The sequence below is a fragment of the Trichosurus vulpecula genome, chromosome 1 (assembly GCF_011100635.1).
Source record: "Trichosurus vulpecula isolate mTriVul1 chromosome 1, mTriVul1.pri, whole genome shotgun sequence".
NCBI classification, from domain to species: domain Eukaryota; kingdom Metazoa; phylum Chordata; class Mammalia; order Diprotodontia; family Phalangeridae; genus Trichosurus; species Trichosurus vulpecula.
Genome location: NC_050573.1, coordinates 2,206,141 through 2,224,811, shown reverse-complemented (window position 1 = coordinate 2,224,811; position 18,671 = coordinate 2,206,141). Strand labels below are relative to the sequence as shown.

Genomic DNA, 18,671 nt, shown 5'->3' with positions numbered 1-18,671 from the left:
GCCCAACAACAAGAACACTACCAGCACGCTGTGAAAGCACAGGTTCCTTTGATCTGCTTATCTAAGGAAAGCAAGGTTAAGGGGTTGACAAGCTTACTTTAATTCAGCATACAAATATCATTCACTTAGTTCAGGGGGGAAAAGCCAGCACCCTGAACTTCAGAATAAAATACAAACAGACAGACCTTGTCTGATTCAAATCCCAATACATAGTTACCAGAGTTTAACAAAGTCTCAACATCCTGCCAGTCTTTCTGCTCAGGAGGAGGGGGGAAGGAGCAGGGCAGGAGGTGGAGACACTGGAGAGGAGGAGCTCTCAGAGATGGGCAGCCTGGTGGGTGGTGGCCCAGGTGGAGTTTGAGGTCTGGGAGGAGTTTAGGGCTGAGGAGGAGATCCTAGCAATGGAGAAGGCATTCCATGTGATGGAGGGCAGGGGTTGGGGGTTGGGGGGTGGAGTGTGGAGGAGAGGAGAGCGGGGGTCTCTGAATCCTAGCCCTGGGTGTGATTGGAGGAAAGAGGCCCGCCCTCCTGGGGGCCTCAGGGGCTGGACAGGGCATTGCTGTTGGGAAAAGGAAGACCTTCCCAGAGTGGGCAGGACAAGAAGCAGGAAGTCTTTGAGTCCAGACTGCTCTGGCTTCCATCCACCTCAAATCTCTTCTTTGTTCCCCTAGATCTGGGATCGCTCCACCGTCTGGACACCAGCTCTGTGTTTGCAGGTCCCTGGGAGGTCTGAGTCGAAGCACTTCCCATCCCCCCATTTCCTGGTTCTGCTGGCTGCCCGGGCAATTCAGTCTCCTTCTCCTCCTCTGACCACATGGTGAGTGTCCGCCAGGTCTGCCAGGAGCACACCTTCCTCCCCAGCCTGGCTGCCAGATGAGCTCCCTGCCCCTAGATCTTTTCCACGTACCCCAACCACTCCCTAAATTCCTGGCTTACCTTCCTCAGATTTATCACTGGATAACACTTTTCCAGACTTCAGACTTTGCCCCTAGGGTTCCTGGAGTCCTGATTTCAGCCATCCTCTGAGGCCAGCCCACGCACCCCCACCCCAGTCCCCTAATCTCTAACCTCCTGGTTAGAAATTCCCTCATCCTGCCTTCAGCCCCAGGTGCTTTGGAGATTCCGGAATCCTACCATTCTACCTGCCTACCCAGGCTTAGACAGTTCCCAAGGTTCTCTCCTGGTCCCCCTTATCTGCACCCAGGGCTTTGGGGCTAGTTCCCTGTCAGATCCCAGGCATGTGGCTCCCTGTCTCCACTTTCCCTTTAGGGATTCCAAGCTCCCAGAGGGTCCCAGCAGTCCTGCCCAGCCCCTAGTTAGACCTCAGGACACAGTCATCCTGCTTCCCCAGGCTCAGGGTGCCTCTGGAGCCCTTCTGTCACTCCAGTGTCGCTGACCTCCCTCCATGAGCTATGTTAGACTGTCCTGCCTCCCGGACCCCACCCCTGCTCACCTTCCCCATGCCTCCTGCTCCCCTGCCTCAGGCCCCCTGCCAGGGGGCTTCATGCGAGACTGGATTTTGTCTTCCAGCCTCAGGCTTCCCCAGATCATTCCCTGGTGGCTGCATTCAGGAGTCCTCTCCCTCCTCAACCTTCTCTAGCTTCCCTCTTGATCCAGGAGTCAGTCTGTAGTCTGTACAATGTGTATGTGAGTCAGGGAGAGGGGATGCAGGGAGGGCAGAAGACCACTTGGAGGGAGAGATCTGACTGAAGAGTCCTTGAGGCTCTGAATGGTGTCGTCCCATCTGGGATCCCAAGCCCCCTCTGCCTCTTGTGTCTCTGTGGGAGAATGGGGGGAGGGGAGGGAAGAGAAGGAATAAGAAGGGGAGGAAGTAGTCTTAGTGTTTAGACTTTTTTCATTTCAACCTGACCCTCCCTGCTTCCTCCCTTCCTCTCTAGGGTGCAGTCTCTCCCCTGAGGGCAGGGCCAGGGCCTTTGTGACTCCTGTGGGGCTTCACCCTGTACATCCCTGTAGGCCAGCCTTCTGCCTGGGAAGAGAAGAGCAAGACCTCTCCCCCTCTGGGATCCTTCTCCCTGCCCAGCTCAGTCTGCAGAGGACCAGGGCCTGGCCCCAGCAGGGAGCCTGGAGCCAGAGGGAATGGCCCCTGGGAGCAGCAGCCCCCCTCCCCAGGTGAGTGCAGTCTGTGCACAGACATCAGCCAATGAGGCCATTGACACAGACATAGAGGGTGGTCTGTGAAGCTGCCAGTGTGGTCCTCCTGGAGCATTTCTTTACAAAAACAGGCATGCAATTGAATCAGGTAGTAACAACACTGCCCTGCTCTCTGCTCCTCTGCCTTAAACTGATTCCCTGGCTCTTTGGTATGTGAAGCACTAAGTCCTCATGCACAGTATTCTTAGCAAGGCCGGTGGAGTTGTTTGCCATTTCTTTCTCCACCTTATTTTACAGATGAAGAAACTGAGGCAAGCAGGGTTCAGTGACTTCTCCAGGGTCATACACCCAGTGTCCAAGTCAAGAATTGAGCTCAGGTCCTCCTGAGACCAGTGCCACTTAGCTTCCCCAACAACTCAGCAGCACTGTACAAACAAGTTTTGCCTAGTATAAAATGGTGTTGACTCTGAGAGGAAAAGCTCTACCAATTTTGGGGACCAGGAAAATAATTTTCTCACAAAGTGAAATTTTAGCTGAGACTTGCAGGAAGCCCAAAGCAGGCATTTAGGGTCTGGTTAGAGTTAGGATTGAGAATGTTCCAGTCATGGGAGAGCGCTGTTGGAAGGGCCTTTCTCATTGCCTTCCTTTGTTTTTTCCATTTTGTTCGACTGTTTCCTCCTGTTTCCTACAGTCAGTAGCTTCGTCTTGCTTGATTCTATCTTTCAAGGAATTATATTCTTCACTGAAATTTTGTGCCCCCTTTTCCATTTGGCCAATTCTACATTCTAAGAAGTTTTTTTCTTCAGCATTTTTGGTGCCTCCTTTGCTACGCCTTTGACTCTCTTTTATGATTTTCTTGCATCCCTCTCATTTCTTTTCCCAATTTCTTCTCTACCTCTCGTAATAGTTTTAAAATCCTTGTTCAGCTCTTCCATGTCTTGAGATTAATTCCAATTTGTTTTTGAGGATTTGGAGTCTTGACATAGATGGCATCCTCTCAGTGTGTGTTTTGATCTTCCTTGTCACCATAGTAACTTTCTCTAGTCAGAATGTTTTTTTCTGTTCTTTGCTCATTTTTCCAGCCTATTCCTTGACTGTAAACTCTTTACTGAAGTGGGGCTCTGCTTTCAGGGTGGAGGGCTCACTGTAAGTTTGCAGTTCTGCCAAGGTGGTAGGAGCTAAGGAGGGGTGTGTTGACTTCTCTCCTGGCCTGTGAGTGACCACAAGCATTCTTTTCTGCCCTGGAGCTATGAGGAGGGGTCCCACTCCCTAGCAGTTCCAAGTTCTGGTGTGCTCCTCCTCACACTGGGATAGCCATCCGGGACTGGGACCCAGAGCCAAGTCTGGTCAAAGCACCAGTGCCCCCAGTGCCAGAACAGGGACCCTGTAATCTCCTTCTAACCAGTTATCTGACCCTTTACCATGTGTGGGCTGATAGGGCCACAAGCTGCCTCAGCCACTGCTGATTTCTTTCTGAGGCCCAGTCTGGACTGGTGCAGCCTGTGGTGGACTACATTCCCCTCTTGCCCAGGTGTGACACACCTTTCCCCCTCTCACCTTCACAGCCCCCTCCCCCTCACCTACTCTTCTGTGCTCTTCTTTTTGAGACCACAGAGGTGACCTCCATCCTCATTCTCCTTGACCTCTCTCCAGACTCTGACCCTGGTGATCACTCCTCCATGATACTCTCTTTCCTCTAGGCTTTTAGGACCCCACTCTCTCCTGGTTTTCCTCTGACCTGTCTGACTACTTGTCGGTCTTTTCTAGATTTTCCTGAGATCAAACCTTCTGACCATAGGTGTCCTTGGTCCTCTTCCCTTTTCCCTCTACATTACTTTTCTTGGTTATTTCATCAGCTCCCACCTGTGTCATCACTATCTTGGTGCTGATGTTTCTCAAATGGACCCTTCCTGCCTCAGTCTCTCTGCTGACCTGCAGTCCTGTATGTCTAATTTCCTAAGAGATATCTCAAACTGGATGATCAATAGACATCCGAAATTCAATGTATCATAAACAGAGCTTGTGATTTTTACCCCAAACATATACATACACATGTGCCCAAGAACACACATACAGACACACATGCATGCACACATACATACAAACATATATGCACGCACACACATACTCACATACAGACGCACACACACATACACACACGTGCACACAGACACACACAAACACACACACACGCTCACACACTTCTGCTCCCCCTATTACCGCATTAAATTTGGAGGCCTATTCTGGGGCCCTTCTATTGGAATCCATATTCCTCTGTGACTTGTACAAAGTATGCATTAATACATTGCTTATTCTTACACCTGGTATTTGGGGACTGACTACCTGAATATACTAAAAGCATTACAACAATCATTACCCCTTATAAAATCCTAATGAACTGACTAATGCTGTTTGAGTAGGGGTCCTCAGTGAATGGTTTCTCTATATTCTCAAACCTGGCCAGCCTCTCCTTTATATGGCCCATCAGTAGGCCTCTTACTCCTCCTCTTGACTCTTGTTCTGCCAAGTTTCTATAATTCTCCCTGGGTGTTTAGGTTATTTATTTCTCATAAAGAAACTGGCAACATTTTTCTGATGAAATACCTCAAACAAATCTCAGGTTAATTGAATATTGCCTTTATTTTTAACCATTGAAGGAACCCCCTCACTCCATTATTCTTGTTCACTCATGTTCAGAACTTTATGAACCGTTTGGGATTTTTCTTGATGAAGATACTGGAGTGGTTTGCCTTTTCCTTCTCCAGTTTATTTTGCAAATGAGGAAACTGAGGCAAGCAGGGTTCAGTGACTTGTCCAGGGTCACACAGCTGGTAATTTCTGGGGCCAGATTTCAACTTATGAACATGGTATCTTCCTGATGCCAAGACCAGTGCTCTGTCCACTCTGCCACCTAGCTTGCCCTTCTCCATCATAGTTACTTTTATTTCTAGGTAATTAATTTTATAATTAAGGAGTGTACATCATAGACAAATGAAAGCACTCAGAAAGGAAAGGCATGAGCTGTCTTGGCTATGACACATCATCTGTGGAGCAACCTGCAGCCCTCAGTGTTACAACATTGGCTGGGGGCTGGCTCTTACAAATCAGTGATTCTAGTGAATAGGTCTTTAGAATCCTCTTCCAGATCAGACTTTATTTATTTCAGCCATTCAGGAAACAAAGTAGATCTTTTCTTTAACTTTGTTCTCTCTCAAGTGATCACATTAAATGCTTTCCCCCAGAATGCCGTGCAACTGCCAGGCTGACACAGACTTTTCACAGAATTTCCTTTAGAACATATCACTTATTAATTAGAAATTGTTAAGGAAAAATGCCCTTTCAGTTCTAGAACAAGAGGGAAAGCAGAATAGAAAAACTTCTACTGTTCACCACCTGAAAGAGATGCCAAGAGGAAAACTTACATGAATGTCATAGCCAAGTTTCAAAACTCCCAGGGTAAGGAGAAAATCTTGTAAACAACAAGAAAAAGAAAGCATTTCAATAAAGTGGAAATCTAGTTAGGATTTCCCAAGAACTGGCAGATTCCACTCTCAAAGACTGCAGGCTTGGGGACATTAGATTTCAAAGAACAAAGGAGCTATGCTTGCACTCAAGAATAACTTAGCCAGCAAAGTGAGTATGATCCTGAATGGGAAAAAAATGACTGTTTGATGAATTGAGAGACTGTCAGGTTTGGAACAAGAAGAGCAAAACTCATTGGAAAATTCGATATAAAATATCCAGAAGAAATATCAGGAAATCATTAAAGCCTGACTATTAGGCCCCCACAAAGGTCAAACTGTTTTAGTATCATTTATATACGAAAAAGTTATCAGTATTATAACTGTCATCATTCCTGAGGTAGTTTGAAAGACTGAGTTGTGTATGATGGGGTGATGACAAAAAACAAACCTGGGTAGGGAAAGTCGAAAGGGAAAAATGATATTGGAAAAAAGGAGAGTGAAAAAAAGACGTCATAGAGAGGAAGCAAGTAGGGGTGGAGGGCTGCTAAGGTTGGGACCTTACTCTCATCTGGGTTGAAAAAGAAGCCTCATGTACATGGGAAAGGGTGTACAAATCTTCTGAACATGTAGAGAGGTGAGAAAATTGGGGAACAGGATGGGGGAGGGACTTTTCTGAGGGGTGTGTGGACTGGGATTTAGGAGGGTCAGGGAGAGGTGGAGGACTTTTGGAGACCTTGTGGGCTGAAATTGGGGGGATGGAAATGGGTGAATCTTGGAGGTTTGGGTGAATTGGGGGGTAGGAAAGTGGGGGGAGAAGATAAAGTAAAAGCAATAGGGTAAAAAGAGAGGGCAGAAAGGAAAATCATGAGTAAAAATGAGATGGAAAGAAATTCACAGACAGCAATTATGACTTTGAATGTGATTGAGATGTTGACAGCGACTTGCTTGGTGGTGACAAAGACCTGGAAAGTGCAGGGATCCCCATCATTAGTGGAAAGGCTGAATGGGTTGTGGTGTGTGGTTGTGATGGAATGCTACTGTGCTGTAAGAAAGGATGAGCTCAGTGGTCTTAGAACGGCCTGGAAAGACTTGCACAAAGTGTCTAAGAGCAAAGTGAGCAGAACCAAGAGAACATTGTATACAGTAACAGCAATATTGTGTTCAGAAGGGTCTGAGCACATGAGTCGTTTTGACTATTCTAAGGACACAAATGAAAAATAAAGGACGTGTAAAGAGTGATGCTATCTGCATCCAGAGAAAGAACAGACACACAGTGGTATGTATGGAATAATGTTCCATGTATATATGTTCGTGTATGTGCATACACATTGTAGCCATCCCTAGGGTTGGGGTAAGGGCAGAGAGAAAGAAAAGAATTTTCCACGATAATTTTTGTGCATTTCAAGGAATACCAAGTCATAAATGGGAGATTTGCAGTTTCATGAGCAATCATCTTTTTTTATTGTACTCTTACAGAAGTGCTTCTTCTTTTCCCTGAATTTTAAATAAATTTTTTTTTAAAAGAAAGAGGAAAATCCAGTTGCTAACGCTGAGGAGCTCACATTCTTATGGAGGAGATAAAATGCAAATTAGTTTGTACACATAAGATTTATTTGTTATATGAAGTGTTGTCATACATTCATATGCATGTGTGCTGATAGTCATATGTATATACATATAATATATTAATTTGGTCTGGGCTTCCCCTTCCTCTGATCCACAAGTTCTCTGCTTTGGTCTCTGTGTCCTTTGGATTTAAGTAAATCTTCCTACATCTCCATTCCACATGAAATGAAATAAATCCTAGAGTTTACCATGGATATGCATATAAGAGATTAAAAAAGTAATGTTTTAAAAAATCATAAATCACATGTCAGTTCTGATGAGGAAGATATTACCCATCACCCTGTCTCATGCTCCCCCACACATCCACCTCCCTCACTGATCAAACACAAACTTTCTCCCTGAGTCCACAGGAAGATGCATTTCAGAAGAAAATACTCCTCGGTTTTATTCTAACTGATCATTGAAAATGCTTTTCTCGAAATTCAGTTGGGCTCTTAACCACTGTGGTTTTAGAAGGTGACTCTGGCTCTCATAAGGGTTATGGCCTTTGGGCAAATCACTTCTCTGGGCTTCAGTTTTGTTCTGTAAGTTTAATGATGGTTGGACAATTAAAATCTGAAGTGTCCTTCAGCTCTACATTCCATGACTTTTAATGATTTAGGGATTGGTGACATTCAAAGATGTGGCTGTGGACTTCACCCAGGAGGAGTGGGGCCTCTTGGACCATGCTCAGAAGGAGTTGTACAAGGGGGTCATGTTGGAGAATGCCCGGAACCTGCTCTCCCTGGGTAAGGACACCTCCAATGGTAACGCTGAGTTTGCAGTCAAAGGAATATCTTCATGCCCTGGTGTGCAGGGTTTGGAGCACTGACCAGTTATTAGAGAGAGAAAAGCACTGGTCTCCTGTCCTGCTTCCTGGAGTTTCCTATAGAAAGTCTGTGCATTGTGTGACAGGAACCTGAGGGTTTCCTTGTTGCTCCTGAGGCTGTCTCTCACCTCTTCTAGGCAGTTTCAAATTAGTGTGGAAGAATCTCAGACCTGGAACTAATGTCAGGGGTCATTTGGCCTAACCCCCACCTGGCCATGAAATCTGTCTGCCAAGGCTCTGAAAGCTGCTCAGGAGGCTTTTCCTCTCTGGGATGGGTCTGGGAACTGGAATATTCTTCTTTTTAACAAACATCAATCTGTAGCTCCCAGCGTCCACTTGTCCCTTGTATAATGAGTTTGTCCTTAATATTCCTTCCTGTTGCCCTGAAATTCCAGCACAAATGGTAGGAAAGGAAGAGAAGGGAAGAAGCATTTATTCTCACTTAGTATTTGCCCAGTGCTGGGCCTGGGGCTTTCTTTACAATATTATGTCCCTCTACCCTCACAGTAACCTTCCAAGTTAGGGGATATTATTCTCCCTATTTGACAGTTGAGGAAACTGAGGAAATAGAGTTTATGTGACTTGTCCAGAGACAAACAGCTATTTACTGTCTGACATTGGATTCAGATTCTGGAATACCTCACTCTAGGCCCAGGGCTCTCTCCACTGCAGCATCAGCTGCCTCTAATTTCTAGAGAATGGAAAGTGTACAATGAGTCCATCCTTCTATGAAGAAGGTGCACCAAGACCAGATTTTCTGATTCCAACCTGGTACCCTGATCTTCTACCCCATGATCAGAGAAGAAATGCTATCAGACTGTCCTTCAGGAGTCCTAGGAACCACCCTGGGGTTTTTGCTTACGTGAGTCTGGCATTGCCAGGAATAGCAGATTGGCCAAGAAATGGAATTTGGACCAACTAGGGTTTCTTGAGTTTGACAGCAGGAGACCCTCACCTGAAGAGGCAAAGATGCCCCAAATGAGCAGTACACAAGATTTTTTAGGTTTCAGGGAGTGAGGAACAGGGCAAGGGGACAGTGTAGTAGGTGGGTGGTCAAGGATCCTGTTTCTGGGGCTTGAGGCCGGTCTTGCATAATAAGCCTTTTTAGCCTGCTATGGAATTAGGAGTTTTTATCAGAATGGGACTCAACAGGATTGGGGGCCAAGGTTTGGCTCTTTTGCACAGCAAGTTGTACCAAAGGATAATGGGGCACACCCTGCTTTGGGTTACCTGCATTATAATCACTAATGGGTGAGAACAGGCTCATGTGTGTAAATGTCACAGTGGAGCAGCTGTGGGTCTGAACACCTTTCACTAAAGAGAACTAAAGGACAAGTTTGTCTCCATGCTCATCTCTATCTGACTCCCCATGCCCAGGGCTGCCAGTTCCCAGAGAAGACGTGATCTCTTACTTTGAGCAAAGGGAAGGCCCATGGATGCTGGAGCAAGAAGGCCTGAGGAGCTGCTGTCCAGGTGAGTGAGTGAAGGCAGATATATGAGAGGTGGGATTACAAGAGGCTGCTGTTTGTTCTTGTGGTGAAGCAAGTGGTAGATCTGGGGGCAGGAAGGCCTGACTTGGAATTCTTCCTCAGCTGTTTCTCAGCAGTGGCTTCATGGATCAGTCACTGAGTCATTGAGCCTCAGTTCATCCATAGTAAGAGGGATTTGGACTCCATGGCCTTTGACCTTCCTTCCAGGGATAAATATGTGATCTAAAAAAGGTCATTGTTTGGAATTTGGGGGCATGGAATTCTCCTGAGAGTAGTAAAGGGAATTAGGCTCTCCCATTTAGTTCTTTCCTAGCCCTTCTTCAAGTCAACCAACTTCTAAGTGCCTGCTCTGTTCCAGACCCTGTACAAAGGACTGAGCACATAAATCAATGCAAGAGATGTCCCCTACTCCCGTGGAGCTCACAGTCTTGTGGGCCAAAGAGTATGCCAACGACTATGTAGAAAACCACTATGGACAGGATAAATTGGAGGTAGTCAGGAGAGGGAAGGCCCTTAATTTAAGGGAAAGGCTTATTGTGGGAGTTGGGCTCTAGCTGGGGATTCAGGGAAGCCAGCAAGAACATTCTAGGCAAAAAGGATGGCAAGAAAAACCCACAGAGTCTGAGGGAGGAATGACTTGTCTCTGGAACAGAAAAGAGCCCCAAACAAATGGATTATAGCATATGTGGAGAAGGGGAGGTGTAGCCAGAATGGACTTTGTTTTCTTTGAATGACTCAGCTTGCCTCGTTGAGCTTCCCTGGATGCTGGGGCTTGCTCTTCCGGGGCAGGAGGCCCAGTGACCATGCCAGGGATAGGAGAGCTTCCTGTGTGATGAGTCGTGGGGCTGGCTGAGGGGAAGTGTGTTAACGTGGTCTACGCTAGGGGGAGGGGCCAAGTCAAGAACCAATCGGCCCTGGTCGTTCAGGGGGCGCTTGATGATGTCAAAAACTCTATAAGAGGGGAGAGGACAGCTTGAAGATCCTCCTTTCCTTTTCCGCTTGGAGCCAGAGACACCTACAGCCGAAGCTGAGCTGCCGGTAGCAGAGCTGACTAGAGGCTAGTGGGTAATCTTCTTACCGTAGAGGGGAAACATGTATACGATTTTGCCTTATACTATCTCGCTTCTCTGTGGCCTCCTGGTTACCCTTGTAAGGCGGACTTATTGGGCCTGGAAGCTTTTGATGAAAATATCAAAATGGGGACGCTGGTTTGTGGGCTTGTTATTGTGGAGTGTAAATACATGCTTTAGTTCTCCTGCCTTCTGCCCAGAGAATTCCTTATATCCTGCGGTTCCGGACCTTTTAGGCACATGTGAGATTCTCTTTGAAATCATAAATTCTGCCTTCCTAATATAGGAGGGTGGGAGAAAGAAGACTGGAAATGTAGGTGAACATTAGGAAATGAAGTGCTTCCACAGCCCTAGAGAGGGTTTTATATTTCATATTTTGCTGGGGAGCCACTGGAGGTTGTTGAATACCTGGTGACCTGGTCAGGTGAGAGGTGAAGGAAGATGAACTTGATAACTGGATGGAGGATTGGATGGGACTGAGGGGAGAATTGAGGCAGATGGACCAACCAGCAGGCTCTGACAGTCTCTGAAGTATGGGGTGACAGGGGTTTGAACCAAGTGACAATATGGAGATAGAAAGGGGTCTATGGAGTGATGTCACAAAGGTGGAATCAAGAGGACTCTATAAGAGATTGAACATGGGTGTCAGGAGTGTGAGTGTGTGGGAGTTGATGTGGAGGACATGATATTTCATTTCTGAGCCTGGACTGTTGGGAGGATGCCTTGGATAGCATTAGGAATGGAAGAAGATGGGAGGGCTGGAGGAAAGAGAATGAGTTTCCTTTTGGATACGGTAGAAGGTGAACCAGGAGACAGTAATGTTGCTAAAGTCTAGGGAGGGGAAGATCAGAAAGAAGGGAGAGACTGAGGGTGTCAGAGTTTACAGAGAAGTCAAGAAGGATTAGGATTAAGAAATGGCCACTGAATTTTAGCAATTTTAGATTACTGGTAACTTTGGGAAATGGGTTTCACTTGAACAACACATTTCAGAGGTAGGGAGCTTGCAGAAAGTTTCGTTTCTTTCTTTCTTTTTTACTATTATAAATACCCAAATTACCTATAAAGGAGAAATGAAGAAAGATGCCATGCATAGACAGAGGAAGACCTGATAAATAGAAATACACCTAGAATAATTATACATGGATATAATTATTTGTGTCTAATTGTGACGATATCTTGGGTGGTGTGGCAAGGTAGAAAAAAAGAAAAGAGCGAGAGTTCCAAAGAAAGCCAGGGAAAGGAGTTGGAGACACGAAATGGAAATGTAGATGACTAACTGTTTAGTCAGAAAATGGAGCAAGGATATTGGACACCATCTCATGGGGGCGCATGGGTCAAGTGAGAGTGTTTTAAGGATTAGAGAGAAATGATTTTATTTGTGGTTATAGGGAAAGAGGCATTAGTGTGGGAGAGAGTGAAAATTGGTGAAAAAAAGGAGATCCTAGAGGAGGAATATATGGAGGGAGATGAGGGGGCAGAGTAAGATCATTTCCACGTGTAAGGGGATTTTCTTTAGCAAGCAGAAGAATAATCTTTCCATATGATACCGCGAGTCAAAAAGGAAAAGAAGACATCTGATTTATATGAGATGAGGAGGATAAGAAAGCCCTTGATAAATGACTTTTTTTTTTCCAGTGGTTGGGAGGGGAGTGATAGCAAGACATGATGGAGGGTTGGGGATGAATGAAAAGATTTGGAAGAGCTGCTGTGGTGAGCAGCACAGGGAGTCAGTGAGGGAGATGGCAAAGCATTGCCCTTCCCCAGTGAGGGCCCAGCTGAGATTGCATAGCCTAAATTGGTGGTGGATCTGGCAGCCTGGTTTCATGATTTTCTCTCTGTACATTAGCAGCACCTGAGGCGGAGAGATGGCTGCTGCCTTATTCAGGAGTCTTCCAAGGCTAAACTTTCCATAAATCATCAGCCCAAGTCCCTTTGCTAATCTCTGTGGATAATCTCTGTCTCCATTCTTGGAGAATCATTGCCCAGGTTCACGTAGGTGACCACCATATCACTTGAGGGAGCTGGGAGTTAGAGACCCAGAGGTGTCCTATAGCAGGAGACCCTTCAGGAGCCTAGAAAGAAGCCTCTGTAATTTTCAATATTGGCTCTGGTCTGATTAGGCAGGGTTAGAACCTGACTAAAGAAACTACTTGGAGGTGATAGAGTACAAGAAAGGGACAGAAACTGGGCTGAGGCCTGAACATACATTCAACAACTAGGGGAGAGACCAGAATGCAGGGAGGTAGAGGTAGAGGTGAGGGACTGCTATCAGCCCTGGCCCCAGGCAGGGAATCAATGAACACAGATTAAAAGCTTTCTCTTTTAGGCACTATGCTAAGCCATGAGGTTACAAAGCAAGGCAAAAGACAGTGTCTGCTGTCACAGAGCTCAGAATGTAGTTTACAAACTAATGCTGATACAAGGGAAAGTGAGTGTTTTGGAATGGAAATACATTTAGTTCCACAAGGACATAGGAGAATAAAGCGAGTGACAAGAATACAGGTTTAGGAAGGAGGGCAGCTAGATGGCATAGTGAGTAGAGCACCAGTCCTGGAGTCAGCAGGACCTGAGTTCAAATCCAGCCTCAGACACTTGACATTTACTCCAACATTTACTAGCTATGAGACCTTAGCAAGTCACTTACCTCCAATTGCCCTGCCATCCCTCTTCCAAAAAAAAAAAGAAAAGAAAAGGAGAGCAGAATTGGGAAGGAAACAGTCAAAATCAAATGAAAGTACTAGCTAGCATTTATACAGCAGCTACTATGTGTCCTGCACTGTATAAATCTTGTCTCTTTTTATGCTCATAAGAACCCTAGGGAATAGATGGTATAATTATGCCCATTTTACAGATAAAAAAATCTGAGACAAACAGAGGTCTTCTGACTTCCCTAGGGTCACCCGACTGGCAAGTTTCTGAGGTGGCATTGGAATTCAGGTCTTCCTGATTCAAGGCCCAGCATTATGTCCACTGTACCACCACTTGTATTCTCATTTTTTAAACAGAATATGTTGAAAATGCTCACTCATGGATGAGGTGCAAAATGGAAGGTGACTTTGACAAGCTCCTTCCAGGCCTTGGAAATTCATTTTTTTAAACCTCTAAGCACTCATAAGTCATTGCTAATTACTATTTTAAAATTTTGTTTTCCGATGGGCTCTTGGCAAGTACTGTATTAAATGACAAATATGGTGGAAGGTCAGTTGCAAATATTGCTTTGATGTTTTTATTAGTGTTTATATACAAAACAAATTTTGGAAGGATAGGATTTCCTCAGACATGACTCTGTTATTTCTACCACTGGTAATGTGGCTACACATTCACTGACACTACTGAATGACTGACCTATGTTGCCAACCAAGTCCTTAAAGAGTAATATGAGCAGAGCAGAAGTTCAAATTAAAAAACAACCTTAGGGTTAGTGGCATTTTAAGGTCTGTTTTTGTAGCCCTTTTGTGGTGCTCCATGACAGTTTCGTGGTGGACTCTACTGTGCATGCCTGGTGGTGATGGTTTTCCAATAGCCTGCTCTCACTGCTGCAAGAATACAAACCCAAGTGAGATCTTGATCTGATGATTTCGGGTTTGATGAGATATGGTTACAAGTTAGAATAAGAAGGAGGGAACTACTCCAGTGCAGTGATATATAGCCACCGAGGGTCGATGCATGCCAGTGACCATTTGCACATGAATGTGTAACCTTCCTGGAAGTTTGGAAACAATTTGATGTCAAGTTGAGAAACCAAAAGAATCTGTTGTACTTGGCCAGAAGCAGTCACAGTTTGAGGTACTTGCTGCACGATCCCCAAAAGCCATGTATTCCTTATCATGATAGTTTGCAATCACTGCAAAAGCACACCTGTTAAGGTGGAAACATGCACATACTTCTTGTCTGAGTAGATAAATATCTTTGTAACCAAATTGAACAATTATTTACCACTTAAGGTGCCACTGACAACTTTTTAGCTCAAATCCCTTGGACAGTTGCCTCCATCTTTCAAGGGGTTTATGAACATTTAAAGAGGAAGAGGTACAAGAAGACCAGTAGTGAAACATGCTGTCCAATTCTGTATCAAAGGGTGATACACTCCAATTCCTGTATCAGACACATATTTCAGACATGGGCAATGCCATGCATTTTTTTTAAATTGTGTTTTGTGGGAAGCTTTAATTTTGTTTTAGTGAGCAGAACCGTTTAAAGATAATTATTGAAAAGATATAAGTAATGGCTATCTCAAGTAATGGATGAGTCAGAACAAAACCCCTCGTGCCTCAGCTAAATACAGAAAAGTGTTGGTATTCTGTATGTGAACTGAGATAGTCTATCAAAAAAATATATGATTCAAAGTGATCCCCAGGGAGCTTAGGTTATGGTTACTGGTAGAATAGATCATGAAATAATTTGAATATTTAGTATATGCGCACGAAATGGCACTGTATCTATGAAGAAAGGATTGAAAGTGCTGACAGTGAAAGAGAAAGAGACAGAGCAGATCCAATCTCAGGGTTTGCATTCTAGTCCCAACTGCTGGGATTTGTGTCAAGTCAGTCAGTCATTCTGAGCTCCTGGTCTGAGTTGTGAATGTGATGAGAATGATGGCCCCACCTGTGTCACAAGGTTGTTGTAAGATCCAAATGTAAATTCAAGCTTGAAGCTCTTTGGAAATTCAATCATCTTTGAGATGTGAGCTAAGGGCATTTTAAAATGACCGTTTCTTCCCTTTTGAGATGTTTCTCTTTACCTGGGAAATAGAGTAACTGAGATGTTTTTCTGCCTATGAACCAAAGGGGATATAAATATATATGTTTGTAAGTATAATGTCTATTTGTTTTAGTGTTAGTTTTGTTTTGTTTTGTTTTTTTTAAGATGGAGAGATCGGCCTGGAAAGGAAGGAAACTGCTACAGAGCTAAGCCTTTCTGTGGAAGAAACTCCCAAGCAAAGAGTCATGAGTGATGGTCCCTCTGACTTCCACTGGAGAGAAGTCTGCACAACACCTCAGAGTATCCAAACTGGAGAGAAACCGTATGACTGTAATCAATATGGAAAGACTTTTCCATGTAAGCACAGTCTTGTTATGCATAGAAGAATCTGCCTTGGAGAAAAACCTTATGAATGTAATCAACGTGAGAAGGCTTTTAGAGAGAAGGGATGTCTTATTGCACATCAGAGAACACACACTGCAGAGAAACCTTATGAATGTAATCAATGTGGAAAAGGTTTTAAATCAAGGAGCTTGCTTACTCGACATCAGAGGATCCACACTGGAGAGAAACCTTATGAATGTAATCTATGTGGACAGGCTTTTACACGGAAGGGTCACCTTATTGGACATCAGAGAACACACACTGCAGAGAAACCTTATGAATGTAATCAATGCGGAAAAGCTTTTAAATCATCTAATAGTCTTACTCTACATCAGAGAATCCACAGTGAAGTGAAACCTTATGAATGTAATCAATGTGGAAAAGCTTTTAAATGGCGGAAATGTCTTACGACACATCAAAGAATCCACACTGGAGAGAAGCCTTATAAATGTAATCATTGTGGAAAGACTTATAGATGGAAGGACAGTATTGTTGAACATCAGAGAATCCACACTGGAGAGAAACCTTATAAATGTAATCAATGTGGAAAGACTTTCAGACGTAGGAAGTCTGTTGGTGAACATCAGAGGATGCACACCGGAAAGAAACCTTATGAATGTAATCAGTGTGGAAAGGCTTTTGCAAGGAAACCTACTCTTATTACACATCAGAGAACCCACACTGGAGAGAAACCTTATGAATGTAAAGAATGTGGAAAGGCTTTTACAAGGAGCACTAGTGTTATTACACATCAGAGAACCCACACTGGAGAGAAACCTTATGAATGTAATCAATGTGGAAAGACTTTTGCATTTAAGCATTGCCTTGTTAAGCATGAGAGGATCCACACTGGAGAGAAACCTTATGAATGTAAGCAATGTGGAAAAACTTTTGCATTTAAGCGTTGCCTTGTTATGCATGAGAGGATCCACAATAGAGAGAAACCTTATGAATGTAATCAATGTGGAAAGGCTTTCGCATTTAAGCATTACCTTGTTATGCATGAGAGGATCCACAATGGAGAGAAACCTTATGAATGTAATCAATGTGGAAAGGCTTTCGCATTTAAGCATTACCTTGTTATGCATGAGAGGATCCACACTGGAGAGAAACCTTAGGACTGTAATCAGTGTGGAAGGACTTTTAGATATAAGCGCAGTCTTGTTAAGCATAGAAGAATCCACACTGGAGAGAAACCTTATGAATGTAATTAATGTGGAAAGACTTTTACATGGAAACATGGTCTTGTTACACATGAAAGAATCCACATGGGAGAGAAATTGTATGACTGTAATCAATGTGGAAATACTTTTACATGTAAGCCCAGTCTTGTTAGACATAGAGGAATCCACACTGTAGAGAAACCTTATAAATGTAATCAATGTGGAAAGGCTTTTGCATTTAAGAATTGCCTTGTTAAGCATGAGAGGATCCACACTGGAGAGAAACCTTGTAAATGTAATCAACGTGGAAAGGCTTTTGCATTTAAGAATTGCCTTGTTAAGCATGAGAGGATCCACACTGGAGAGAAAGCTTATGAGTAATCAGTGTGGAAAGGGTTTTACACAGAGAGGTGGTGTTATTGTTCATCAGAGACTCCACACTGGTGAGAAACCTTTTGAATGTACCAATGTGGAAAAACTTTTATACAGAAGGTCTCTGTTATTGTACATGAGAGAATCCACACTGGAGAGAAACCTTATGAATGTACACAGTGCAGAAAAGCTTTTAAACAGAAGTCCTCTTTTACTAAACATCAGAAAATTCACACTGGAGAGGGACCATCTTACCCAACAACAGAGAATCCACGCTTGAGAGAAACCTTTTGAATGTACCCAGTGTGGAAAGGCTTTTAAACAGAGGAACCATCTTACCTGACATCAGAGCATGCACACTGGAGAGAAACCACATGAATGTGATCATTGTGGTAAAACTTTCAGGCTAAAGTCGGTCCTTTTGTACCTTCAGAGAATCCATGCGAGACACAGGAGTCTTATAACTGACCTAAATGAGGAAAGGCATTAAAATGGGGTACAGAGATTCATAGCAGAAAATTCACTCAGGGTACAAGCCATCTATGAACTCTCTATGGGAAGGCTTGCAACCAGAGATCATCTCGTATCCTCTCATCAGAGGATTTACAATGAAAAGAAACCTTATGAATGTGCTTAGTGGGAGGTGCCTTTCTCTAGAACATGGAGGTCACAGGTGAAGGTGAAATTTTCTGCCTGAATACAACAGAATGATGAGAAATGAAAATAATTCATGCCAACCTTCCAGGTTGCACAACCTGAAAAGGAGGCAATTGTCGGATAAAGTGCAGAACTATGTGAAAGAATACATCTGGATGTTTTCATAACAAGGAAAAGACTTTGTGCCAATCCTTTGTCAACTGGGGAACAGTCTTTGGTGAAGGGAAGAAATCAGATTTGTTTGATGAAGGCTATAAGAATTGGAGCAGTTGGGGGGAATGTTGTGTTCTCCCACAGCCACCTGCATGTGTGTATTCAGATTCCATCCAGGCCACTGCAGGTGAAAGTCAAGAAACTTCTTGTTAAGTTTACATTATTTCTGCCTCCTCACTGGGAAAGACCACAATGAGCAGCAGGAAATGGGGCAGCAATCACTTTTTAAGAAGGCACAGAGACACGCTCTGAAGAGTGTGGAGTAACAGAGAGGAAGAGGGCAGAGCTCTCAGACTGGGAATGGGATGGGGAAGGGAGGCAGAATGAGGAAGAGAAGGGAGGGGGAGAAGCAGAGAACATCTGTCCCCCAACCATGGCTTAGAGTTGGGGTCCCTAGGCAGCTTGGACTGGGGATGGCTGGGGATGCAGTGGATGACCTTGGCATGTTCCATGTCTGCCCAAGCTCCAAGCCCTCCACAGAGCCTACTTCAGCCACCGTCATGGCCATTGGAAGAAATTGTTCTCATCTGGCCCTTCCTGGGTGGGAGGGGGTAGTTCTTGTGCTTGGGGTTGGCACCCCCTCCCTCACCCATGTGTTTGTGGCCTTTCAG

General features: G+C 44.5%; 1 protein-coding gene across 1 annotated transcript; it reads left to right on the top strand.

The window, feature by feature from the left end:
• The first annotated feature begins 790 nt into the window (after window positions 1-790).
• On the top strand, window positions 791-18,269 carry LOC118842716 (zinc finger protein OZF-like). Its single transcript, XM_036750095.1, has 5 exons — window positions 791-817; window positions 1,899-2,130; window positions 7,804-7,930; window positions 9,388-9,483; window positions 15,437-18,269. Exons 2-5 carry the CDS (start codon window positions 2,098-2,100, stop codon window positions 16,771-16,773), a joined length of 1,593 nt encoding a protein of 530 aa, XP_036605990.1. The 5' UTR covers window positions 791-817; window positions 1,899-2,097; the 3' UTR covers window positions 16,774-18,269.
• The last annotated feature ends 402 nt before the right edge of the window (window positions 18,270-18,671 follow it).